Below are 27591 nucleotides of genomic sequence, written 5' to 3' on the forward strand. Positions count from 1 at the left end.
TCATTTGATTAATTTATTACAGTGTTATGTTACAATCAAAATACCATAATTTATTTTCCCATTTTATGATTAATTTTCAAAATTAAATTTAAGTGACCGTAAAATACCAGTCTACAATTTAGCCCCACACTAAACAATTTTTTGACATTTCATGCTGTGCTGTGGGCTAAAACAAATGCTGAGCAGTTCAGTAAAGGTCACAAAACATTGTCACTGTAATATAATTAAGGGAAGTGTTACACAATTTTAACTGTTCAAGGCCACGTAATTTAGCCTGATCATTTATTCTCTGAACCCATTTTTCTGGCAGTTATTTTAACCTTCTTCCCCCCACTTTAGAGAGCTGTGACGTATTTGTTTTTACTTATGTTCTGTGTCTGCATGAAACTCTTTTTCCTCTGTCAGAATGCTGATGATTTGGTCAGATGATGTGTACAAATATACACTGTACCATATACACGTGCCCCTAAAAAGTTAGTAATATTTTAGAAAACTGTTTTTTTATGCATTATTTGTAATTTTAAAAAATAGCTATTGCAGGACATGCAATGTCACATGAAGCATTTTGTTGAAATTCTGTGGAAAGTGTAGGCTCTGTGACAATGTTATATTTATGTAGGCTCCGAGACAATGTTTTTTATATATTTTTTTTTTTGTTTCCCTCCTTGCAGTGGAGGGAAAGCCCCTCCTTGCTTGTTTTTTCATTTCTTGTATTTTTTTAAAGATGTCATCTACATATTCTTCGTCAGCCTGAACATTGCAGACATTTTTTTTTTGTTTTAGGGGTGGTGGGTGTGTGTGTGAAGGAAACACAGAGAGAGAAACAAACACTCACACAGCGCCTGTGTCAACAAGCTTTTGAAATGCTGCAGTTCTGAACAACCATGTCTATACTTGCTCTTAAATTTAATTAATTATATATGGCTTCATTTACAATACATTTCCTGCTTGACCCACAAAGGAAAATATGCACTTTGCCAGGTTATATTACCAATTTTGAATACATAGATTGCTGCTAGTTGAGTGATATTTTTTCACTTTGCTGTAAATAAAATTATTGCTTTATCAGTGTTTTCCCGTATCATGCAGTCCTGCTGTGTATATCTCTGTCTAGCTCAGCACATGCAACCACAAACATGAAGAAGACAGCTGATTTGACAGTTGTTGAGAACACTATCATCAAGGGTAGTTGACAGTAATATGTGCACGAGCAACAGCAAAGACTGCCAACTTGAGAGGATTATTAAGAAAAGTGGATTCAAGAACTTAAGAGCTTCACAAGGAATAGTCTGAGGATAATGTCAGTGTGTCATGATCCTCCATGCACAGATGTCTCCAGGATAGTGGCTACAACTGCTGCACATCAAGCCACTCCCGAACCAGAGGCATCAGAAGAATGGTACTGTGACTTAGTAGGCAAAGTCGTCTTTTCAGATGAAAGTAAATTTTGCATTCCATTGGGAAATCAAGGTCTTTAGGAAGAATGGAGGTGCACATAATCTGAGGTTTCTCAAGTCCAGTGTGAAGTTTCATTTGCTGGTGTTTGTCCATTGTGTTTTATCAGGTCCAAAACAATCGTAGCTATTTACCAGGATATTTTAGAGCTCTTCATGCTTTCATCTGCTAACAAACTTTATGGAGCTGCTTATTTCTTTGTCCAACAGGACCTAGCACCTGCCCAAAGTGCCAAAAATACTAACAAATCTTTTAATATTACTGTGCTGAAAACAGCCAACACTCAGGACATGAACCGATTGTCAAAAGGAAGATGAGAAACATCCAGCCCAGTAATAAAGATGAGCTGCAGGCAGCTATCAAAACAATTTGGGCTTCAGTAATTCTGTATCTTTTTTTTTATGTTTTTCATATATGGATGCATAGAAATATATATACATCGCTTTGTATAATTGTTGCTGTCATGTGCTTGGAACAAAGGTAACTTACATCCATACATCCAGCCTATAATCACTGATTTTAGGGAATCAGTTTTTTGTAAATATTCTATGAAGTTGTTTTTTAAATTTAAAAAATTAGGTCGCTTTCCACTAATTCTTACGAACACGGGTGTGATGAGGTTGAATTAGCCAGAGTGGTTATTTGTTTGTTTGAGCTTGTGGTGGGGGCAAGTTTCAAATCATGTTTGGCATATTGCCTTCGTCTCTGAGCCCTGCTGGGATTGGATGGGTTTTTCAGGGACACAAATGAAACATTATCCTGAAGCAGGCCTCTACAGCTTTCTTGCTCCCAGAGGTAGTCCACTGACCTTCCTACTGGCTACGCCTGACAGGTTTCTTGTGGCTGGCTAGGACATTTTAGTGCTCAGCAGTATTTGATGTACTGGAGCAGTGTATTCTCTCAAACATGGGTCCGGCTCAATTTCTGAAGATACTCAACTTAGATGGTGGGACACTTCCAAAGACTTTATGTAAGAAGCAGAACAGATTGGCTTTTTTATGCCTTGTTTTCAGACCAAGGGCATCAACAACAACAACGTAAACCTGATGACTTTCTTTAGTTTGGTTATCTGGGATACCAACCAATGTGCAAATGCACTGAAAAAGTTTTTTTTTTAACGACATTTAAAGTACACTTTAAATAAGTATGCACAGTTTGTAATGAGTTTCCAGAGATAATGGGTCCATGGAAAAATAAACATAATTAGTTGTCACATGTGACTGCCACATTCCTCTGAAGGAGGTAAAGGTTAGGACTGCTAGAAAGTTGTCGGGATTGTATGTATAGGGTGTGATTTAGACATTTCTGTTCACTGCAACTCAGATAATAGCGGGTTATATAGGCTTTGACCAAATTGACAATATCCATTTACACCATGTTGCCTTAAAGATATCTTAAGCTAATGTTGTGAATGGTGGGAAGTTGGGTCTCTGCTTAAACTTTGCTTGCTTTTAATTTCTACTACATAACAGATTGGTTATTTAAAAAATGTCAGAGGAAAATATTCCAGAATGCGCTAAATCAAGACTGGCTGTTTAAGTAGAGTGAAAAACAGTAAATAGGCAGAGAGAAAGTTGGACTGGATTTGAGGAAGTAAGAACGAGCATGTGCCAGTGAGTCTGCTGTGCCTCAGCCTATTTTTCTTTCCTTTACAGCACTGAGCACTGCCTGCCCATCCCCCATCACGCATCCTTAAGCAGAGTAGAAACATTATGTCTGCAGGGTCCTAGAGCTAAAAGGATTTTGTTTGAGAGGGGTGCCGGGCATGGTCTGATCCTAAGGCGTTTGATTCTGACAGTATTTGGCCCCCATCAATGAAGAATTGTGGAGAGCGTTGCTACAAAAATGGAATTTATTTTTGATTCTCACTTCCTTGTCTTATTTTTTCAGAATAAGTGATTACCCCTTAATGACTTGGATCACCCATTTTACTATTTAATATTAATGGTTTAGTTGGTGGTGTTGCACCCAGGAACAATGCTGGAGTTTTATTTAGAACTTGGATTTTATAAAACACTGCAGAGCTGCTCTTGCCCCACAGCAGGAAGTTATGCTTGTGCAGGACAATTCTCCCTGCAATATTCAGAGCATCCAACTCTGCACACTCTATATGCATCAATACTACATGTTCACAAGGTTGCTTTTTCTACAGAAATACATACATACCTACGAAAAATACTGTGCTGTTCTGTATAATATATACTCTTATACTGCACTAGCACATCACTGCTGTGGTCACTTCATGTGTAACTACCTCATCCAGGCTTCTGTACACACTGCACATCTGTACTACATATTCTGTGTTTATAGCAAATATTACTTTCTGTTATAAATACATTTAGTATTTAGTTCTGATTTTATTATTCATATCTTTGTATTTCTGTTCATCTGTATGTAAGCTAATGTAACAAACTAATATCCCTTCAGGGATTAATAAAGTATTATCTATGTTAAAGACATTTTAAACAGTATTCTAGCAACAAACAACAAATATCAATGTAAAAATATAGTGGCACAAAGGCGTCCTGAGCAGAGAATGAAGTCACATACACTCTGTGTTTTTTTTCTACTCTTTGTTTTCATTAGCAACATTTGCTTCTTTGTAAACTGCATATTAAATAATGTAAAATTTCAGAGCCATGAAAAATAAATATTTCACAATGCAGCAACAGTTACAAGTAGGATGACAGTCTATTCTGACAGAACAGCTTTTTACATTGTCAGGATATTTGTGACGACTGTGAAACACAATTTCTAAGGACTACTGCTGACCAGTGTTAGCGTGCTTCTTTGTAGTTGCTTGAATGAAGTCTGTGTTCTTTGGCATGCCTTAAGCCATAATTTTATATACTTTTGCCTCGAAATCGCATTTCAGACCACTCGCAGCATATCAAATGTTTGATATATTTGACCCAACTTTGGGCGTAGTGTGAACTCTCCACCAACTCAAGGCTGAACGAGTCCCTTCAACAGCCAATGAGAACAGAGCACAGAAAGTAAACATAAGCATGTGGAGAACGGATTAAACTGTAAAACTGTTGTTTTTCATATATTACATAGTGCTGGATGCACATGTCCCCAAATGACGAGTATTACCTGTAGGAGAACATAATGCTCCACACAACACTCCGTTACAACCATTATTGCAACTGTATTCTAATTATCCATTCCACCTTAAATGACAACATGGTAGCTGTTTCTAAACCATTTAAGGTGGAACGTAACCGCAACTATGTGCTATTGTACTAATTTTCAGCTCCTGTTGCAATGTGTAGAGACCACGCTGAGTATGTTTTCCCATCCATGACCCGAAGACATTTTTACATGTTTATTTCTTTGTAGATCTACAAAAATAGCAGTGCAAACAATAATTGCAGTTTGTACTTATGTATTCATCTGTCTCTCCAAGGAAATGTGAGATGCATGTTTGATTGGAGAGTTTGGGGTCGTGTAGTGTTATCCACAATCGTGTAGTATGTGAGACATTTTTCCAGTCTCAGTAAAAATCAGTAAAAATGTAGTGTGAAATACCCAATCTGTTTATAATCTGCCCCAAATTTAAATTCAAGCTGCATCTAGTGGTGCGCTTGTGTGTCAGTATTTGCTTTATGGGGTGTGCCCTGAAAAATGTACTACATGTAGGGAATAGTAAATAGCGGGCCGATAAACACAGTATCAGTATTGGCTATACTGGCTAAGTGCCGGTGCAAAACTATTCCTGCCTCCTCATCTGAGTCTCTCCAATCACAGAGCTGGACCTGCATTTGTGAGTGCATAAAGACGAGCACAATTAAAATCACATCAGAGAAATGTGTGGTGCTTAAATATAGCAAAAATGAGAACAGTGGAGAAGGTGAAAATGATTAAAATCCGCACTTCTGCAGCTCACTCCTCGGATATCAGGCCTCACTGCTGGGCTCTGGAGTAAACAGTCTCCTTCTCATTTAAAGAAAAAAAAATCACTCTGTGCATTACCAAAACTAATTAATCTGAATTTATTCTGCAACGTGCATAGATAGAAAGCACTTCAGGGCAGTCCTGCCTCCTCATTGGAGCCTCTCCAATGACAGTGCTGAACATGCATTTATATGAGTGCGCCATATGACTTTAAACTAAGCAAAACAAACGAGTGCAAAGAAGTATATGTACAGCATTTCTGCTCACTCCTGGGTGTTTGGTTTTGAGTGCAGTCTTTTTCTCAGCAGGAGATGAAACCAATTGTTCCGAACAGGGCTGTTTAGACAGAGCAAGAAAAGTGCTTTTGTTTGATCCTTGTGGTATTTTAATCAAAGCTTATCACAGATGTTTAAGACCCCTGGGTTTCTGAGTTCACTTGTGGTAATGGGGTATATGTTCACTTTTAAAGGTACAGGCAATGAAACTGGTTGCTGGGAACAGTGCTGTTTAGACTGAGTTCTGTGTTGTTTTAAGGTTGTGCTTATACTTGCCAGCTTTGGTTCGATTAAAACAAATCCTGGTGTGATTGTTCTGTTGGTATGGTTAGTTAAAGTGTGAATGTTTCGTTTCAAACTCTGCTATACACCAAAAAAGCAGACAGTGACCACTTGAAGCGGTGGATCTCTGATGAAATGAACACTGTAGATGAGCAGGAATTATGGTCTTCCTGAAAGACAACAACATATAAAATCTGCAGTTGTTTTTTCTTAAAGGATTTTAGTGTGGAAGGTAGGACGTAAAGACTTGTGGAAATTATCTGATATTTAATTTTCAAAATATTGAGATTGCAATTTAAATTGTGATTTTCTATAATATAAGGTCTCACGCTCTTTTTATAACCAAAAAGGCCAAAATCATCTGGCTTTAATTTTGAAGGCTGAATGTAGATTACAGTATTTTGTAAATATCAGTGAGTGTGTTTACATGTACATAACTGCACACAATCAGCATGCACTTGGATAAACAGATAAAACTTGTGAGTTTACATAAGTCTGGCAATCATCTGATTTCTGCCTAGCAACAGCCAATATATATATATATATATATATATATATATATATATATATATATATATATATATATATATTGTAATAATATGCTTTTTGTTAACATGAACCCACTTCACCCCCCCTCCCCCCATTACCGTGGGGGGTGCACTGTTGGGTTGTGTGAGTCTCATGAGTGAACGGTTTTTCAGTGCGGGGCAGTTCAGCTAAATGCAGCCCGGCAGTGCACACCGACACGTGTTGATGATGAATACCTGTTTCTGAGAGAGCAGATTTCAGAGAGAGCTGGAGGAATAGAAAAGTTAGAAAATAAGCTAAATAAGATGGGCTTTACACTGTTTAGAAGCACACCTGGCCAGATACCAGGCACTGGTTTAGCACACCACAGCACCTGATTTACCAAAGAACTGAGGCTCAAAACACACACATTTACAGGGTAAAGCATGGAGGTATAATTGGCGACTGTGGCAGTGAAATTTTAGTTGTAGAAAATAGTCACATGTGTATCAATAAATTTGAAGTCACAGAGAAAATCTCTTCAGGAGTTGCAAACCTGTAGATTTTTTTTCCTCTCCCACAAATACAACTTAACAGTTACACCTTTACAAATCCTTCATTGAAGGTGCACAAATCCAATTCTACACAAGTGTGTCACTTTTGGGCATACAACAGAAATTTGACACAACACCCACACATCATAAATACCGTCCACATTTTTAAATATTACAGCATATTACCGCCATATCACCCAACTGTATCATGCAGTAATGTACTTCTCCCAACTTTCTCTACACTGTTGCTGAGGTAAAAACTTACTTTTTTTAAAAAAGTGTTGGAGGTATTAAACTCCTATTCTTTGAGATAATAGTTTCCATTCGATTTTAATAACAAGTGCGACATGCTTTGGTTAAAGTACCACAAGGATCAAACAACACCATCATTCTTCCCTAGTATAAACGACCTGTTCCTTTAAATGATAATAATGAGCCACAGCTTAGTTCAGCTTGTGCAAGCAAACATTAACCATTTATGCTTTGTATTTTCTTTACTGTCATTATTTTTGCCATATTTATTCAATTTTTCCTTGTGTATTGCCTTTGCTCTGTTAAAAGCAAAATTATGCAGTATTTGTAATGTTTGTATTACAGTTTAAAAATTGAGAGGCTTCACTGACCTGTGACAGGGAAAATAGAGACTCAGTCCAATTGAGCATCTTTGGGGTGTGTTGGGAAAATGGGTCTGATCCATGGGTCTGAGGTCCCACATCAACACAAGGACTTATGTTACTTCTGAATTATTTACTGCTAACATTTTAGTGTGAGATGCCGCAGATAACCTTTTCATGTCAGTACCTCAATGAGTCATAGCTATTCTTGCAGTACAAGGTAGACCTACACAATAATAAGCATGTGGTTTTAAAGTTATGGCTGATGAGTGTTAACAATGTGTATTAGTGGTTGCCAATATGAGACACGGGTGGGAAGTGAAACCTTTTTGTATATTACAAATAAAATTTTGTTGGTCAAATGAATGTGTAGCCCAGTGTGTGCAGGCTTTTGTAATTATTTTCATATTTGAGTGACGAATTCAGTCATCTTCATTCACATGTCTCTCCCTGTGCCTTTTGTCTTCTCTGTTTCAGTTGGTGGTCAAGACATATATGGATATGGATCAGGACTCAGAGGAGGAGAAGCAACAATATCTAGCTCTGGCTCTTCACCTCGCATCAGAGTTCTTCCTGCGGAACCCTAATAAGGACGTCCGACTGCTTGTGGCTTGCTGCCTCGCAGACATCTTCAGGATTTATGCCCCAGAGGCCCCTTACACCTCACATGATAAACTTAAGGTACAGAAACATTTTCACGTGACCATAGAGGTTGAGAGTGTACCCATATGAATAACATTGTTCACGTTTGTTTGCATATCTACAGGAAATATTTCTCTTCATCACACGTCAGTTAAAGGGTTTAGAAGACACAAAGAGCCCACAGTTCAACAGATATTTCTACCTGCTGGAGGTTAGGATTTCTTTTTTTGTTGTTTTTTTTTTTGTTTGTTTTTTCCCCATTTTCTTTTGATCATACTCTCATTTTACTCATTTATATTTTACCAGAGCCTAGTAAACTGATGTATTACTTAATTCATTTCCAAATCTTTACTTCTGCAGAATCTGGCATGGGTGAAATCTTATAATATATGCTTTGAACTGGAGGATTGTAATGAGATCTTCATTCAGCTCTTCAAAACGCTGTTCTCCGTCATTAAGTGAGTTCTGTTTTTCTCATTATGCAAAATGAAGGTATTATTCTAATGTTTGTGTGTTGCTTTTTTATACATGAATGATACATGAATCAGACATGAGGTAGGTAAATAAAGTTTGAACATGGCACTTTGGGCTCCTTACAGCTTGCTTGCAGTGTGTGAAGAGGTAGAAGAAATTGAGGGATAAATATGTTTGCCTTTAAAAAAAAAAAAAAACAAAACAAAAAAAACAATCACTACAAGTAGTAGGGACCCAGGCAGGAAAAAGTTCAAGTGTTGTATTTGTTTCGTGCCTGACTGGCCAGTCATGTGCTGTGTCACAAATATTGCCCTACATAGTACACTTCAGATTATGAAACTAATACTACTATAGACTGACAATAAATGTTAGACCTGGATAAAATTATTTTATCTGACATACAACGCACGTTTTTTTAATGACCTACATTTTGCACTACATAGGGTGAAGAAGGATATTTTAGATTCAGCCCTAGTGTTTTGACCATTTGCAGAGTTATGTAAACATGGTGTCTTTTACCTGTGGTTTACTGGAGAGCCTTAAGAAGGAAGGCGCAAGTATGGGGGGGGAGGGGGGGGGGGGTTGGTTGAATTCTTTCAGAAACGGTTGGTTTCTACAAAATATCCAACTCCATCTTTAAGTCCTGCTAGATTTCAACGTTTTTAAAATAATGCAGTTTAAAGTGGAGCTAATCAAGTTAAAAGCAAAATTTGAATACACTAAATTGGATTTTGCACAAAAAATTTTGTCTCTAAATTGTGTGCATCCGTATTCTGTTCCATCAGCCTGTTACCTAGTTGGCATAATTTTTTTTGGGCATGGTTTGCTAAATGATTCCTTAATTTACTTTTCCAAATATTTTTAAATCTGCTAGCCTAAACCCCCATATTGTACTTGTTTGTGCCACTAATGACAGCCAGTATAGAGAATCCATATTTCCAGCACAGGAAAACTACAACTGCAGGCTAATCAGGTTCTGTATTTTCTTTCACATAAAATGCAGAAAACTCACAAGTGTGTTTTGAAACACATTATTTTTAATTAGATGCGTGAAGCAGGTGCAGATTTTCACCACTAGTTCTAGTTAAATGTGCCACTTGTTACTGACCTGCAAATCAACCTTTGAAAAAAATTACCTGAATGCCATACACTGCCTTGTGTATACACTTTCCATCCGTCAGCTATGTAAAAAGCATTTTCGTACTGAAAACTAAAAATGAACTGGAACTGCATTTGATTGGATGGTGTGCTGCAGATGCCCATTGCTCTTAATATGTATAATATGATAAATACAAATGGTTTAAACAAATTTGGTTTCAGTGTATGTGAGAACTAAGAAATGACTGTGAAGAAATTATAAATAGGGAAAAAAATGCAAAGCTTTTTTTAATTTTAATTTTATTAATGCATTTAGGCTAATAGCTTACCAAAAAATTTGTCATCAGTCTCAGCTGAGAATGGAGCAATATCTGTCTGAGCCCTTCCCGAGGTGTTACAGCTATGATGTCCTAGGATAAGGAGTTTTATGAATAATTCATGCCGTATGGGAAATTAAAATTTTTTTTTAATAACAATGTCCTGTTTTAAAATATGAAAGACATATGTTATTGTATGAGTTTGCACTAATTACCTGATTTCTCGAAGGCATTTTCTGTATTCACCAAGATTCTTCTGAGGAGCTTGACAACTTGCAGCTGTTTTCTGTGGTTTTAATACTGTGTTTGGTTTTCTTTTCCTTCAGTAACAGCCATAACCAGAAAGTGCAAATGCACATGTTGGACCTGATGAGCTCCATCATAATGGAGGGTGATGGAGTCACTCAGGAGCTGCTGGACACCATTCTCATCAATCTCATCCCTGCACACAAGGTGATAACCCACTAATTTCAGCTAATAACCGACAAGTCTGAAAAATGTGCTGATAGACAAGATTGTCGATTAGAAGTTCTGAATGTCGATTTCAATTAATTGCCCAGCCCTAGTAACACAATTGATATTATGCAAATCTAAGCAGAGCCAGTCAAAAGTTATTGCTTAACATATAACATATAAAGTTCTTTTTTTTATTAATGGATTTGATAGCTCTATGTGCTGGACATATTTATAAATAATCATATTTAAAATCAATATTGGAAGTATTTTTAGATTAAGAAATTAGAAACTTTGTCTTTACAAAATGCAGTATGCTGCATCAGAATAAATGTCTTCTGTAGGAAGGATTATCTATGTGTTGCACTTCAAACCAGCTTTATAAAATTAAGTTTATCATTTAAATATAAGCTAAAATATTAAACTATTATAATTTTGTTAAAGTTTTTAAATGATAAGATTCTGATTATTTCTGGTTAATTGATGAGAGCTAGTCTTTTGGAATTAACTCTAATATTGAGTTGGCTAAGATTCAGTGCATCAGTTCATGAGTTGTCCCATTTTTAAATTGCATTTTTGTGCCAGTAAGATCCCTAGGTTGTTCTTGCTTCATCTCATCTGTACAGTTTTCCTGGTAGAGATTTGCTGTTCAGCTCTAATAGTCTATTATTGTGTGTGCACGTTTAGATATTTGTACAGTAAATAATATTGTAATTCTGTTCCTCTGTTTGTGTAGAACCTAAATAAACAGGCATATGACTTGGCCAAGACATTGCTAAAGAGGACTGTGCAGACGATTGAAACCTGTATTGCTTCAGTGAGTGTTGATTGCCTCCATTTCTCCTTTTCTGTTAATGTGTATGTTTCACCTGTATTTTTTTAAATAACCCTTTTTCCGGGATTCTCTAGTTTTTTAATCAGGTGCTTGTGATGGGGAAGTCATCTGTCAGCGATCTGTCCGAACATGTATTTGACCTAATACAGGAGCTCTTTGCCATTGACCCATTGCTGCTGGTGTCAGTCATGCCACAGCTGGAGTTCAAACTGAAGGTGAAGCATGCCCTGAGTATACACTGAGATCATCTAAATATCAAGCTATAAATGTGGATACACCCCCTACACACACACATTATTTTCATATAGCCTAGGATAAAGTGCCATGTGTCATGCAAAATAAAATAATAGTATTTAATATAATTAAATAATAATTAAATCTGTTTTTGTATGCACAGAGCAATGATGGAGAGGAGAGATTGGCTGTTGTAAAACTGTTGGCTAAACTCTTTGGAGCTAAAGACTCTGAGCTGGCTACACAAAACCGCCCACTCTGGCAGTGCTTCCTGGGAAGGTGTGAATATACATATCTAATATCTAAAAGACATTTTTGTGGATATTCTTTAAATAGGCAGTGAATTTGTTTTTCCCTTTATTTGACAATTCTTTACCGGCTTATTGATAGGTTTAATGATATCCATGTACCTGTGAGATTGGAGTGTGTGAAATTCGCCAGTCACTGCCTCATGAACCATCCAGACCTTGCCAAGGACCTTACAGGTGTCTTAAAATAAAATTATTATTGTTGTTCATTCCCCCCCCCCCCCCCTGAAATTCTATTATGTTTATATGATTGCTATTTGAGATTTTCTCTATTCTGTCATAACTTTATTGTTAATTTGCCAGAGTACTTGAAGGTGAGATCACATGATCCTGAAGAGGCCATCAGGCATGATGTAATTGTGACCATAATCAACGCAGGAAAGAAGGATCTAAACTTGGTTAATGATCAGCTGTTGGGATTTGTCAGAGAGAGGATGTTGGATAAGAGGGTATGTCTGAAAATACTGTACAAATAAATGCAAGAAAATTGTGAAACTTACTGGTAAAGTGACAGTTACAGAAACAACATTTTTAACAACCAAAATGATTTATGTGTTGTCATTTATTTATTTATTTATTTGTGTGTGTGTGTGTGTGTGTGTGCATGTGCTTTAGTGGAGAGTCCGTAAAGAGGCAATGATGGGATTGGCTCAGCTGTATAAGAAATATTGCCTGCACCACGAAGCTGGCAAAGAGTCGGCTCAGAAAATCAGCTGGATTAAAGACAAGCTACTGCATATATATTACCAGAACAGCATTGATGACAAGTAAGTTTGTAAATATCTTGTCATATACTACTAAATAAAAAGCAACAACTGCTTAAGGATGTGGAATATTGAATAAATTAACACTGTATGTGGTCAAAAATAAAATGGCCAACCATGTTTTTGTTTGTTTAGAATAAGCCCTTTGCTCACTTCCAGATAACTGGGTGGGCATGGGAGATGGCCACTCCATTCTACATTTGTTTTGTGAATTTGGAGATACACCATTTCCTGAGATATTTTCTTGGCTTTTCAGTCTATTTCAGTGCTCTGAGTTTGTGTTGTTTGCGTTCTTGGCTTTAAGTCACACTTGTGCATGCTGGGTGGTGGGCTCAGCCAGGGATTTGCTTCTACTCCTGTTCCTGAGATTTATGGACATGGTGGCAAGTCATAGTCTGAGACTGGGCTTCTGTGAGAGGACTAGGGAGGTTTCATCTTTGCAATTTGCAGATGTTGTCCTTTTTGCTTATTTGTTCAGAGGCCTGCAACCTGCATTTGAGGAGTTTGCAGCCGAGTGTGAAGCAGTCTGTATAAGCCAATCTTAGGCCATGATTATTTCTTGAAGAAGGTGGCAAAAGAGAGCGAGAACCTACCCTAATTATTGGAGTTTAATTATTTAGGGGTGTTGAATGGAAAGAGGGATCATGAGATTGACCATAGGGGTAAAGTGGTCATGAGCAGTGGGTAAAGAACAAAAAAAAAAAAGCAACAAGATCTTGGATACAAGTTTGAAAATGCGTTTTCTCCAGCTGACCTCTGAGCACACTCTCCATAATCAGATGAGGAGTAGAGTAAAGCTATTGTTCCTTTGAGAGGAGCCTGTTGAGGTCATTTGGGTATCTGGGAAGGATGTCCCTTGGATGACACCTTCTGGAGGATTCCACACATGGACAACTTGAAAGAGGAACTGGAGTACACCCAGTGTTCTTTAGAGGGGTTTTATCTTCAGCTAGCCTGAGGACGAGATGGGGATTCCCCAGAGGAGCTAGAGGTAATGGAAGGTGTCAGAGATGTCTTGTATTTTTTTGCTCACCATGTAGACTGTGCATCCCTGAAATAACCAAGCAGATAAGATGATGTGACATAAGGAATTAAATCTATCTGTATTATTTTACCATTAGTGTGCAGGTTGTTATTACTAGGGATGTCCTAGTAAACAAGTAAGGAATTCACCCTGGAGGGGGTGCCAGTACTTCGCAGGGCAACACATTCTGACTCACACACACTTGGACACTTTTGTGTCACCAATCCACCTACCAACATGTGTTTTTGGAACTTGGGAACACACAGAACTCTTCAAAGCCCAGGGAGGAGGGCTTGAACCCACAACCCCAGGTCCCTGGAGCTGTGTGACAGTGACACTACCTGCTGCACCACAAAGTGATCAATCTAGGGCATCACGTTATGCACATACTGAAAACAATGAATTTTTTTCATTGCCATCCTAATGCCTTATCTTAATGTGGATATAATCTCTGTAATTAAGCAGAATCGACATTTAAAATGTATATATCACGTCTCAGGCCCAAATAGAGGATCTAGCGTGTAGATGTCATATTGTACAAGAACATGTACAAGTTCTTGATAAGCTGCCTTTATTCTCTGTTCAAACACCTAAATCATAGAGCTTTTTTGTGTGTGTTTTCTGAAGGTTGCTGGTGGAGAAAATCTTTGCACAGTTCATGGTTCCTCACAGTTTGGAGACTGAGGAGAAGATGAAATGTTTGTATTACCTTTATGCCTGCCTGGACAACAATGCTGTAAAGTAAGTCAGTCATAATACACTATAGACTATTCCATATCAATTAGCCATGCTCTCGCAACAAATGAGAAAAACAGGCTAAAGATTTTGATGTTAATTACTGACCCCTCCCTTGTGGTGAATGATTTGTTTGTGGTGTTAGAGCACTGAACGAAATGTGGAAGTGTCAGAACATGCTGAGAGGACTCGTAAGGGAGCTACTGGATCTACATAAACAGCCCACAGTATGGAACATGGTTACATTCTTTACACATCTGTAGCATGGAATTTGGTACTAGAGCTGATTACAGCAAGTTAATAGTCAAATAATTGCATACATTTTCTTTGTTCCTCTCCTCCACAGTCTGAAGCAAACACATCAGCCATGTTTGGAAAGCTCATGACCATTGCCAGTGAGTGCATGCACCTTCAATAATTGTGCAGATATACCTCTCAATTTGTTTAAGCATTAACTTTTAAATAAATCTATTCTAAAATCTCACTTTGTCATTCTCCATTTCCATCACTTCCTCCCTCTCTCTCATATGCCTTTCCTCTCTTATTTAGAGAATCTGCCTGACCCAGGGAAAGCTCAGGACTTCATGAAGAAGTTTAATCAAGTTCTGGGTGAAGATGAGAAACTGCGCATGCAGCTGGACCAGCTCATTAGCCCGACTTGCTCTTGTAAACAGGCAGAGCAGTGTGTGGTGAGTTTGAAAACTGCACAAAATATTATTTATTTGCAATAATAAAGTTTTCAGTGCTCATAATTTGATTAAGGTGTTAATTTAATAATATGTAAACTTTTGGTTAAAAAATGCAATTCAGTCTTTACTTAAGTCAAAATACAGTTTGTGCAATCTTCAAGATTTGTCACATTATAGTATGCCACAATATAAATGTAGCACAATTATTTTACTGCCCTGTTTAGCACCAATATTAAAGACAGTTTCCCTGGCAAGATGGCAAAAAAGATTTGAATGTTTCTATTTTTTACAGAGAGAGATAACACGAAAACTGACGTATCCAAAACAGCCCACAAATCCCTTCCTGGAGATGGTGAAGTTTCTTCTGGAGAGAATTGCACCAGTGCATATTGATTCAGAAGCCATCAGGTATGCCCACTGGGACTGAAGGAGCTAACATTTTCATTAGCTTCTTGTCAGCTTATAAACAAAACTTGTAAACACTTCCCAAGGCAGTGTACAATTACATATTTTGTTTCATCAAGTTTTGTATTTGATGGAGACAAATATTAGAAAAAATGTAGAGTAGAATGATGATGATATACATGCTATACAAGCTAAGGTTTATTTTAAATTTTAAGTGAAATTTTGTATATTTATTTATTTATTTTCCCCATAATAAAGTTTGCTTTCATAAAGAAAAACACATTTTCATTGTTTGTTTCTTTATAAAGAGACATGAAGGAGCAAGATAAGCGGCATATAAATGGGCCATAGGAATTCTCAAATGTTGTGTAACTGAGCAATGACTTGTGGTTTAGACATCTAGTGGTGACAAAGTGTAAATACAATAAATATAATTCCAATTAGGCCATTGCAGTAATGTGTTTTTGTGTGTGTAGTGCTCTTGTGAAGCTTTTGAATAAGTCAGTTGAAGGCACCGCTGATGATGAAGATGAGGGGGTGACTCCAGATGCTGCCATCCGCGCTGGCCTGGAACTACTCAAAGTGAGAGAATGATTGTAATACTGTAAATAATAAAATTTTTCTGTTATACTGCAGTTGACTGATACAGCTCTAAAGTTACTTGTATGTCTTGTTCTTGAACACACTCTTGCAGGTTTTGTCATTCACCCATCCCACAGCATTCCATTCACCTGAAACATACGAGTCTCTGCTACAATGTCTGAAAATGGAGGACGACAAAGTAGCAGAAGCTGCTATTCAAATTTTCAGAAACACTGGTCAGAAGATTGAGAGTGAACTGCCACAAATCCGATCGTATGAAATCACATGCACGCTGACACTTTGTACTCTTGCCTACTTATTGTTAAACTGTATTTCATTGGTCTTATTTATTATTATTTTTTTAATGTAATTTTTAAGGACTCTAATTCCAATACTACACCAGAAAGCTAAGAGAGGCACCCCACACCAGGCCAAACAGGCAGTACACTGCATCCATGCTATCTTTCACAACAAAGAAGTTCAGCTTGCGCAGATATTTGAGGTAAAGCTGATGTGGAACTACCTTTTATGGAATCATATTTAGATTCAGTTTTAATTATACGAAATTTGCTTATGATAGCACTAAAATCCATGTTGTTTCTCTCACATTTTATTTATTTATTTATTTTTAAACATTCCCCTCAGCCACTGTCTCGTAGTTTGAATGCTGATGTCCCAGAGCAGTTGATCACTCCTCTGGTCTCGCTGGGTCATATTTCAATGCTGGCTCCAGATCAGTTTGCCTCTCCTATGAAGTCCATAGTGGCCAACTTCATAGTGAAAGACCTGCTGATGAATGACAGAGTAAGTTTTAGAGGTCTTTTGCTCCTTGATATTATTTTTGTAATGGATAAAATTTCTACCTGCCACTAAATGTTCTACCTATCCCTCCCTTAGTCTGTGGGCAGTAAGAACGGTAGACTGTGGACAGCAGATGATGAGGTTTCCCCTGAAGTGCTGGCAAAGGTATGTATTAGGATATGCAAGAATAGTCATTTTTTACAAGTCAACTAGTCATTTGAAAAATAACTAGTAAACACTTTATAAACTAAAACAAACAGGAGCTCAGGATTTGCTTATTTTTAGGTTTCTGATTAGTGTTATTAAATTTAAGTTGAGGTTAAATAATGTTTAACTCTAAATTAAACTTTAAGCTTCTGTGCTTCCTTAGACCACACTTTTTAAAAGACAAAGGCAAAAAAATAATAAAACAATAAATGTGCAAAATGAAAATGTTCTTCTTTTGCGGTCAACAAAAATACATTTTTGTTCACTAGCAAATTTATTGTCTTCTTGAGTGGGCATTCAGAAAACACTGATGCTTATCTGGTTTCATTGTGTTTTGCCTTGCTATTGTTGTTGGATGTTTAATTTTGATATGGTTATGCATTGCAAATATATTTGTTATACTTTAGTGTAGCTTTATATAGTGTACTTTTGGTTCATCTCTTCTAAAATATTTCCAGATGACAGAAGTTTGATTAGCATGGTTTCCTAGAAGAGCTCATTTATATAACATCTCCCTGCACCTTTGCTGTTTTTGCCCTACACAGTGTCTGACACACTTGTTGTGTTTATAAGTTATTGTTTAGTTTATTGTACGTTAGTGGGTATTATTCCTTTACTAACACAATTTAATGCATATATCTGTTTTCCAGGTTCAGGCTATTAAGCTACTGGTGCGGTGGTTGCTGGGAATGAAGAATAATCAGTCTAAATCAGCAAATTCCACTCTTAGGCTGCTTTCTGCTATGCTGGTCAGTGAGGGAGATCTAACAGAGCAAAAGAAGATCTGGTAGGAAACATAAAGTCACTAAATAGGAAACAAATAAGTACATTTTCATGGTACATTTGAAGTTATTTAATTTTTCTAGAATTGTTTTCATTCCAGATACATATGTGTAATGTTTTTTCTGTCTTCTACATCCATGTGTGTAGTAAATCAGACATGTCACGGCTAAGATTGGCAGCAGGAAGCGCCATCTTGAAACTGGCTCAAGAACCCTGCTACCATGAAATCATCACCCCAGAACAGTTCCAGCTCTGTGGACTTGTTATTAATGTGAGACTTACACAAACACACATGCATCTTAAAACTTCCACTTTTTTCTAAATTTAAAATCACTGCTCATCCAATTAAAAGTTATCTTAGCATGAACAGATGAGATGAAATTTGAATGAAAAGTCTGTGATAATTCAGTTTTTGCTGCTAATATCTTGAATGAAGCCCTTTTGTTCTGGCTTATCATTTTCACTGCTAGCTTCTCCAGTCTCAATGGTGGAGGTACAGTATTTCAGCATTAAAAAATATTGGCTAATAACTGAAGAAATGCATTTGAGAGTGCTTTATTTTAAATAAAGGACATCAATTGTCATTTCAGGCTTAAGGGGGTTTTACTGAAGATTTCACACACATAGGGCTCTAATCTGACAATCCCTGTTTTAATAAGCAACACTCCGTTTTTCAACATAGCAAGTCAAGGTGTTTGTTAACCTTGTTTTTGCTGGTTGTTAAGATGAATGCAGAACGGATGGCCATGGCATGAGAAAAGTGTTCCATCGATGGCAGTGATTTCAAGAATATTGAATCCTTACAATGTCCTTATTTCATTCCATTTCCCCCAAAAATGCTGGTTGTCTGCATCAGACAACGGTTTAAGAGAACAGAATGATACAGACTCTTGATGGAGGATTTGGTTCAACACTCCAACTAGAGTGCTCATCCAGTTTTTGCTGAGTCGACAAGGTTTTGTCTGTCATCTGAGAGTATTCAAACTGAAAGTCCTCTTCACAGTAACAAAGCCTCTTATCCAAAAGCTGGACTAGCCTTTGCTGAGGAGCATTTTGTGTGGGCAGAGGAGAATAGGTCCAGTTCACTTTAGTGTGAAAAAAAAAAACTAAAGTTTTGTGCTTAACATTTATTTGCGGAAACAATGAACCTAAAATGGCACCGTCATGGATTGGGGAATGTTTTGTAAAACAAAAACTTGGTATTTTAGAGAGCTACATGGCAAGGTGAATGTTAATGTTTAACAGAAGTACCTTCAGTTACATTCAGTTCCCTTCCTGCTAACAGCTTTCAAACCGTCAGTAATTATAAGCAAGATAATGTCCCTTGGCACACTGTAAATCTGGTAAAACACCTACTTGAGGTTTTTAACATTAAAATAATGAAACGGCCAGGACAGTGTCCTGATCTGAACTCTATTAAGAATCTCTGTAATATTATTGGTGACAAAGTTATGGCTAAGAATCCCACTACATTAACAATAGTGCAAAATTGTGGAAAGAGTCAAAACAGAGCAGTGTGAGACATTGCAATACATGACTTTAACACATCTGCCCTTGCAGGATATCACCAAAGACCTGTACAATCCCTACTAATTTTTGAAAGCTGTGACAATCGCCACATTGTCTTTATTGATCATAGCTCTTTCAAATTTCACAGCTTTTTTTTTTTAATCATGATAGTATAACTTTGAGTAGTGACTTTGGAATTTAGGAAAATTCTCTAATTTCTATCTCTACTGTATATGTTTGGTTATTATAATGTTCAAATCTTCTCTACCCGCAGGATGAATGCTACCAGGTGCGTCAGATCTTTGCTCAGAAACTGCACGTGGCATTAGTAAAGCTACTGCTGCCCTTGGAGTACATGGCTGTATTTGCTCTGTGTGCTAAAGACCCAGTCAAGGAAAGACGTGCCCATGCCAGACAGTGCCTGCTCAAAAACATAAGCGTCCGTAGGGAATACATCAAACAGAACCCCATGGCTCATGGTGAGGACACAAATAGGCCTCTCTGTTTAAAAAAAAAAAAAAACTGAAAACTTTAACCATGGTTATCTTGATACATGAAATTAATATAGCACATTGAAGAACTTCTGCAGGCAATTCAAAAAGAACAGAGAAACTATTCTAATCTGTGATAATTCACGATTTTGAGGTGTGTAACGCTGAACCCCACTTGTTCTGGTCTGGTGCTTGGTAGACCCACACACACACTCATGATCACATGTATATGTATGAGATACACACACACACACACACACACACACACACACACACACATATATATATATATATATATATATATATATATATATATATATATATATATATATATATATATATATATATATATATATATATATATATATACATATATATCACTATAAATGGCATTTGGTGAATGTAGTGACAGGTCTCTTTTTCTGCTTCTCCAGAGAAGCTCCTGTCCCTCCTGCCAGAGTATGTGGTCCCGTACATGATTCATCTTTTAGCACATGACCCAGACTTTACCAAACCACAGGACTTCGAACAGCTCAGAGATATGAAAGAGTGAGTGTTCTATTTAGATATAAATCCGATGCCTGTATTAATTATGGCTGAATGTGCTTTGCTCTCCATGGCATGTGTATATTTCCATGAGATTTGTGTTGTTATTAAATCATTTCTCTGGCTCTTACCAGGTGTTTGTGGTTCATGTTGGAAGTGCTGATGACAAAGAATGAGAATAACAGCCATTCATTCTTGAGGAAAATGGTGGAGAATATCAAACAAACAAAAGACGCACAAGCACCTGATGACCCCAAGGCTAATGAGGTCTGTAATTCAGTAAATAAATCTCTGTAAATAAAGGCTGTAATAAATCTGTCTGTAAATTAGCCTGTAAATAAATGAGGTCTGGGGCGGCACGGTGGCGCAGCAGGTAGTGTCACAGTCACACAGCTCCAGGGGCCTGGAGGTTGTGGGTTCGATTCCAGCTCCGGGTGACTGTCTGTGAGGAGTTGGTGTGTTCTCCCCGTGTCCGTGTGGGTTTCCTCCGGGTGCTCCGGTTTCCTCCCACAGTCCAAAAACACACGTTGCAGGTGGATTGGCGACTCAAAAGTGTCCGTAGGTGTGTGTGTCTGTGTTGCCCTGTGGGGGACTGGTGTCCCCTCCAGGGTGTATTCCCGCCTTGCGCCCGATGATTCCAGGTGGGCTCTGGACCCCCCGCGACCCTAGATTGGATAAGCGGTTACAGATAATGGATGGATGGATGGATAAATGAGGTCTGGCTTAGTTGAATAATTTTGGGACATTATTGTTCTAATTTATTTATTTATTAATTTATTTATTTTGACCACAGAAACTCTATGTTGTTTGTGATGTGGCACTGTTTGTAATCACAAACAAGAGTACTTCCTGCCACCTGGACTCACCCAAAGACCCAGTGCTACCAACTAAGTTTTTCACTCCACCTGACAAGGTAATCACCACTGCTGTGGTCCCCTCACTGTGTCAGAAATCTAGGCCAGCTCCAGTTATTTGTGCATTAACTTGGAGCAAACTTCACAACGTATTAAAAATACTAAATTCATTAACTGAAAGTACTAAATGCAAATTTAGACTATAATTTTACTATAATTTGATTCTTCCTTATAGGACTTCAATAATGATAAAGACTATATCTCTGCTGAGGCTAGAAATGTTTTGCTTACTGGCAAAATCCAGGTAAGGTCCTGTATCTTCATGTGTCATGTTCTAAACAAATATTTCCTTTAATATATTAAATATAATAAATCCCACGTCATGTTAAGTTATTCTCGTTACCATTTACTCTGTAACCATGTAGCATACCAGGCTTTAACATACAGACATGGACTAATTTGTTGGTGCGCTTAGAGCTAATGCTTTTCTCCTGAAAAGTGACTGAATTAAAACAGTTTTCTGGTGTGAATAAAAAATCAAAAGCAGTCTTTTATTAAATAAGTAATAAACTACAAGGAATTCCAATTAATTTAGTCAGTTTCAAATTATTTCTGATGGGCTCCAACAAATGTGTTTATTTCTCTAGAATATGTTGTACTATTATTTATAAATTTTCTGTTTGAATATAATGAGTAATGTGCCCTGCAGCAACCTCCCAAGCAGACAGGAGTGTTAGGAGCAGTGAACAAGCCTTTAACATTCACAACAACCCGCAGACCATATATCAAAACAGCTATCTCGGACACAGGAAGCAATGCAAGCACCAACTCCCAGCCAATCTCTCCTGCAACCCCAAAAAACAGGTATAGGATTATTCCTGTAAAGGCGGTGTTTTTTTTGTTTTTTTTCTTTTCTTTCCTTCTTCCTCCTCATGTAATCACAATGAGAAGCCTCTAAAAATACAGAAATTCTGATTCTCCCCCCTCTCTAAAATATAGGGAAATAAGTACTGGGGTCTCTGAAGCAGGGGCAAGAGAAAATGAAGAGAATCCACAAATTGTCAAAGCAGAAGAAGGAATTAAGGTGAGATAATTTAGGGCACATCTCAACTGTGATTCACTGGTTCTTGTTTGTAACCGGGGGGTGGTGGACAACAGGGCAACAATTCTCTAACCACCCCCTCACATGCGGAGTCAAAGCTCAAATGAACAGAGTCATCATTCGGTCTTATATAACTCCAATGATATTTCGTGAATTATGTGCTCAATGTCATGTTTGGACGCTTTGAGGAACTTAAACGATGGGTTGAGTGTAGAGTCGACTCATTGAGCGAATCAGTTCACAAATCAAGTGCAAAATCCAATCAATGATTCAAAACAAGCATGGGCTGCACATGCTCTGGCCTTGTGTACACATGACACACAGCTCATCTTCAACACTGGATTATACTTCAGAAGCGTGTTTGTGACTGAAAACTGAGGAATAACGCATTAAATGAGTCACAGAAAGTATTCTGGAACATTGAAGGATCTCTTATTATTGAGTGTTTTACTGGACATAGCAGAAAGCCACACACAAACACATCGGACGCCTTGATTAAATACTGAACGAATTGCACGAAACGAATCGTGGGGGAGGGGGCTGGACGGGGTTGTCAAGGCGGCCGCCCTAACTGTAAAGCGCTGCGGGAAATCCTGAGAAGTATAATCCAGCCTTGACTCTTGCAACGCAGCCTTTTGGCATTTTAGTATCATGTTTTTCACAACTGTGCTGTATGCATTACTCTGCTCCCACTGGACATCAAACACCTGTGGGGAAACACTGTAGGATCCATGCATTTGATTCCACTAGTTGGAAGCAGCTAACAAACTCCTGCATTAGTTCAGTTAGTGGAGGCACCTGGGCCTACATGTGATTGGCCAAGAATGCAAAAAAACAATCTAGTTTGCTCTGTTGTTTGACGTAGGGTTCCATGAGGTTGCATAACAGATAGATTTACACTTCCAATTGAATGGGCAATTGTGACACCCATGGCTGTGGTAACGTGGGGTGTGGCTTTGGCCCTTACGGGCACGGAAGTTGGCCACGTCGCGGCATGGTGGCGCAGCAGGTAGTGTCTCAGTCACACAGCTCCAGGGACCTGGAGGTTGTGGGTTCGATTCCTGCTCCGGGTGACTGTCTGTGAGGAGTTCTCCCTGTGTCCGCGTGGGTTTCCTCCGGGTGCTCTGGTTTCCGCCCACAGTCCAAAAACACATGTTGGTAGGTGGATTGGCGACTCAAAAGGTGTCCGTAGGTGTGAGTGAATGTGTGTGTGTGTCGCCCTGTGAAGGACTGGAGCCCCCTCCAGGGTGCATTCCCGCCTTGCGCCCAATGATTCCAGGTAGGCTCTGGACCCACTGCAACCCTGAACTGGATAAGCGGTTACAAATAATGAATGAATGAAGTTGGCCACGTCACACTTGATTAATAACCTAATGATGCTTTTTCGCTGCATGGTATCTACACTATTTGTTGCTACTTGTCTTTACTTGCAGTTTGGTAGCTGGTACCTGGTTTGTTTTCAACTACAACAGCTCCCCCAACTTACCTGAGATGTTCAGTCCCAAAAAATGTTGATTCTCGTACTACTATCTGCATTTAAATGCAAAGGAAAGTGATGACTCAAATACTAGAGTGAACTTTATAATGCTAGCTCTCTTTAATTAGAGATCAACTACCAGCCAGTTCATCACAACCGAGGATCATTTTGACAAGCCAGTGCAGTTCATTTACATTTGCAATGCTTCTATATGGATTGAAATGTGTTCGTTTGTTTGTGAGGTTTTGTTCACATTAATCTCCTTTCATAGGAGGAGGCACCAGCTACTCAAGCTCAGGGTAGTGGGAGAAAGAGGAGTGCTCCTGCGAGCGATGGGACAGAGAACAGTGTTGCTTCAAATCCATCGGCTGGATCGCAGCCCCTGCCCAACAAACCTCGAAGAGGAAGGCCCCCAAAAAATTCTGCATCTACAGCCAACACAGAAAAAGAGGGCACAACTCCAACAGGGGTAGGAGCTGGGCGTGGTAGGAAGAGAGCAGCACCTTCCCAAGAAACCACGTCCACAACATCATCTGAAACAGTCAGTGGCAAGATACCAAAACAACAAAAAGTAGATTCCAAGAGGGCAGGGCAACAGAGGGTGGACCTGCAAAGGTAACACTTTTACTAGTCACTTTTAATGTTCATGTTTTGAGGAAATTCTCAAACCTTGATATCACAGGCAGATAACATAATCCACTCCAAAATTTTCCTTTTATGTGGTGCTCACTTTGGGCTTTAATTTTATCCAGCTTTACTAATGTGAAAGATCATTAAAAAAAGTCATGGTGTCAATTGTGTTTGATATTATATGTTAAATTACAAACTGCAAATGAATATTTGACATTGCTTTCATTACTGCATTGTGAATGTGGCGGCAGCTTCTTTTTCCCAGAAGCAGCAAGGGTAGGAAAACGAAATGATAAAGTCGATACACACCGCTGGAGCTGGTATGGCAGTGAGGGAGACACAGAGAGAGAGTTGGAATCAAGCCCAGAGGGTTTTTTCTCCCTCAGTCAGTTAGCAGAGGATCAGGGGGAAATAATCTGTCCTCAGAAAGGGTGTGTCCATCCCCACAGTAAGAGTCTAACCAGCTACGGAGCAGAGCAGGTCAAACTGGCAGTGAGTTTCATAAATATGTTGCAGCTGCTGTAACAAAATAATGCATACATGGCAGTTATATTTATTAGAAATGGGTATTGGTTAAAGCTGTAAAGGGAAATTCTGCATAATTTACTCTTTGAAATGCATTTATTATAGAGAATCTAACTCTGATTCTTTGACAATTGTGGTGATAGAAAACAGGGGTTGTATCGCTCACTATCCAGTAACTAGTGAGTGTTCATGACTCCTATTTTTGCACTTATGGATATTTTTGGCTAGAATAAATTTGAGATCAAAATGAAAAATTAAGATGTGATGTGATGAAAGATAAATATTCAGCTTTAATTCAAGGGGATGAACAAATATCCTCTATTAACACTTAAGAATTAATAACTTTTTAAATACTTCCTCCATTTTCAGCGTCAGAGAAATATTTGGACAAACTAAGAGCTATAAATTTAAGGAATATTTTTAAAGGCGATGTTTTATGTTTAGATTTTAATCAAAAACACTTTTTATAATATTATGAGGCTGCTTCCTCACCATTTCCTAGGTATCCAGTCTTGTTTAGGTGCTCGAAATCAAAATAAAATGCCCTGTAAATGGGTGAAAAACAACAAGGGAAAAAAAGAAAATTGGGCAAGTCTAATTTACCCGGAAAGCCATTAGCTGTATAGCCACTGTCATAGAGGTGTTTCTGGCATTTAAAATATATGTGTGGTTTTTATTATGCGATTGTGTTTTACCAAAAATATGGAGGGCATGACTGATCAATTATAAATGCACAAATAAAAAAAAAAAGACCACAAAGATTTTTTCAGAATATGTAACACCAACATCAGTGTTTTTCATGTTCATTTTATTTCAAAATAAATACTAGATAATCTACCACCAAAGAACAAAAACCAAGAATATTTTGTTGATTTTAAGAATTACAATTACTTATTTATTCAATGCAACTGTGGTTAAAGTTAAAACGTGAAGTTTAAGGAAGCTGTGTGCAGCTATATGGAGTTTTATAAACACACTAACGCCACACAATATCTCTCCATCAATTCCCTTTACAATATTTCAGGCAAAGACATACTCATGTGAAATAAGACAAGTTCATCAGTCCTCCTCTCTCTGTGTGAGATATAATGTGTGTAAATGTTGCAGAGTTCTGAGCTGTCCTGCTGAGTTTGTGAACAGCAGAGAAACTAACGCAGAGCCAAACACAGCCACACAAAAAGAGCATGTTCCTGTGCTATTTCCTATTATTTAAATATATGAAATTATGTAAATGACCCCGTCCAGCTCCACTGGGCGATGACGCTGTATTTGAGGCTCTGGCCTCTTTCTTGAGTTACTGAATCTCGACACACCCACGGATGAAGCCATGGTTCACACTGAAGAACCTACTCTACTTTGGTTCCAGTTGAGAACTCCTTTTTATGGTTTGTGAGTCAGTGGAAACGTGCTGAACGGCTCCAAATTTAGTTCACAAACTGGAACCATGCCCTCATTGGTGGAAAAGCGCTATGTAAAACATGGCAGATTCAGTCATTTGTTTTTTTCAAGCATGCCATTCCACTTTAAAAAAACAAGGCTTTTGAACGTAAAAAAAGGAGATAAGTGTATCCCCAAAATCATTGACATTACCTTTAATAATAAAAAAATTAAATACATAGACTCAGCAAATGTTGAGTTCCCTCCCTTGGGATATTTTGCCTGGCCTTAAGTGCAGCCACCTTCTGTTGCTTCTTGCTTGTGGGTCTTTTTTCAATTGGTTTTGTCTTCGTTAAGTGAAAAAAAAAATAGCTTAGTGGTCAGGTGACAAGGCCTTTAAAGAATAATCAATTTCTTATGCTTTAAGGATCTCTTGGGTTGCTTCCTCTGTAGGTTTTAAGTCTTTATGCATCTGTACTTTGAAGCACTTGTGTATCAGTTGTGTAGCATTTGGTTGAATCTCAGTATGAAGTGTAGAACTGTGTAATTCAGAACTCATCCTGCTACTTCTATAAGCAGTCACATCGTAAATACATACCACTGACCTATTTCCATTGGCAGCCTTGCATGCCCATGCCACAGTTCTCTCTCTACCATGTATGACAGGTAAAGTTGTACGCTCTGGATCATGAGCCCTTCCTCTTCTGTATACTGTTGTTTTCTTCATTGCCTACTGATACAAGTAATTCTTTCATAAAGAACCTTGTTCCAGAAATGGGAGGTCTCCTCTTGATAATTTCTAACCAAGTCAAATCTGGCCTTCTGAATTTTTGTTACCCTGCCAAACTTTAATTTATAATTAATTTTATAATTAATGCTATTAATAATTTCTGGAAATGCAAAAACCTTTATTTTCTATCCCAGCAATCATTTGGTTCTTATAATGAACACGTCTTTTGGCATGTATCCACTGGAAGTGGAGGCCAATTACTTACCCCATACGTCTTTAGACCAGCATTTTGTAGTGTCTGCCTAAAAATATTGGTACCAGAGTTGCTCATATTCATCAAGATTGCCTTGGGGGTGATCCTTGGATTCTTCTTAGAGCAGTGGTTCTCAAACAGCAGCAAAGTGGTGGTATGCTA

At 38.0% G+C, this 27591-nt stretch overlaps 1 protein-coding gene across 3 annotated transcripts in view; it reads left to right on the top strand.

Annotated features, from left to right (window-relative positions):
* The window catches only part of pds5a (PDS5 cohesin associated factor A), a 37689-nt gene that overhangs the window by 5295 nt on the left and 4803 nt on the right, over positions 1-27591 (top strand). For 2 of the 3 annotated variants that reach the window (XM_066659983.1, XM_066659984.1), the window contains exons 3-33: positions 8062-8265; positions 8351-8437; positions 8587-8684; positions 10442-10568; positions 11305-11385; positions 11478-11618; positions 11801-11916; positions 12028-12122; positions 12249-12394; positions 12561-12712; positions 14361-14474; positions 14614-14695; positions 14815-14863; positions 15018-15157; positions 15450-15565; positions 16039-16144; positions 16257-16417; positions 16523-16646; positions 16790-16948; positions 17042-17110; positions 17803-17939; positions 18083-18206; positions 19719-19923; positions 20370-20484; positions 20616-20748; positions 21275-21394; positions 21571-21639; positions 22045-22199; positions 22335-22419; positions 24186-24529; positions 24796-25036. In XM_066659983.1, the coding sequence (XP_066516080.1) occupies positions 8062-8265; positions 8351-8437; positions 8587-8684; positions 10442-10568; positions 11305-11385; positions 11478-11618; positions 11801-11916; positions 12028-12122; positions 12249-12394; positions 12561-12712; positions 14361-14474; positions 14614-14695; positions 14815-14863; positions 15018-15157; positions 15450-15565; positions 16039-16144; positions 16257-16417; positions 16523-16646; positions 16790-16948; positions 17042-17110; positions 17803-17939; positions 18083-18206; positions 19719-19923; positions 20370-20484; positions 20616-20748; positions 21275-21394; positions 21571-21639; positions 22045-22199; positions 22335-22419; positions 24186-24529; positions 24796-25036 (4095 nt within the window). The remainder of the gene's footprint in view (positions 1-8061; positions 8266-8350; positions 8438-8586; positions 8685-10441; positions 10569-11304; positions 11386-11477; positions 11619-11800; positions 11917-12027; positions 12123-12248; positions 12395-12560; positions 12713-14360; positions 14475-14613; positions 14696-14814; positions 14864-15017; positions 15158-15449; positions 15566-16038; positions 16145-16256; positions 16418-16522; positions 16647-16789; positions 16949-17041; positions 17111-17802; positions 17940-18082; positions 18207-19718; positions 19924-20369; positions 20485-20615; positions 20749-21274; positions 21395-21570; positions 21640-22044; positions 22200-22334; positions 22420-24185; positions 24530-24795; positions 25037-27591) is intronic. The other variant, XM_066659985.1, reaches the window with a different exon arrangement.

This window comes from Hoplias malabaricus, chromosome 2 (genome assembly GCF_029633855.1).
Source record: "Hoplias malabaricus isolate fHopMal1 chromosome 2, fHopMal1.hap1, whole genome shotgun sequence".
Lineage (NCBI taxonomy): Eukaryota > Metazoa > Chordata > Actinopteri > Characiformes > Erythrinidae > Hoplias > Hoplias malabaricus.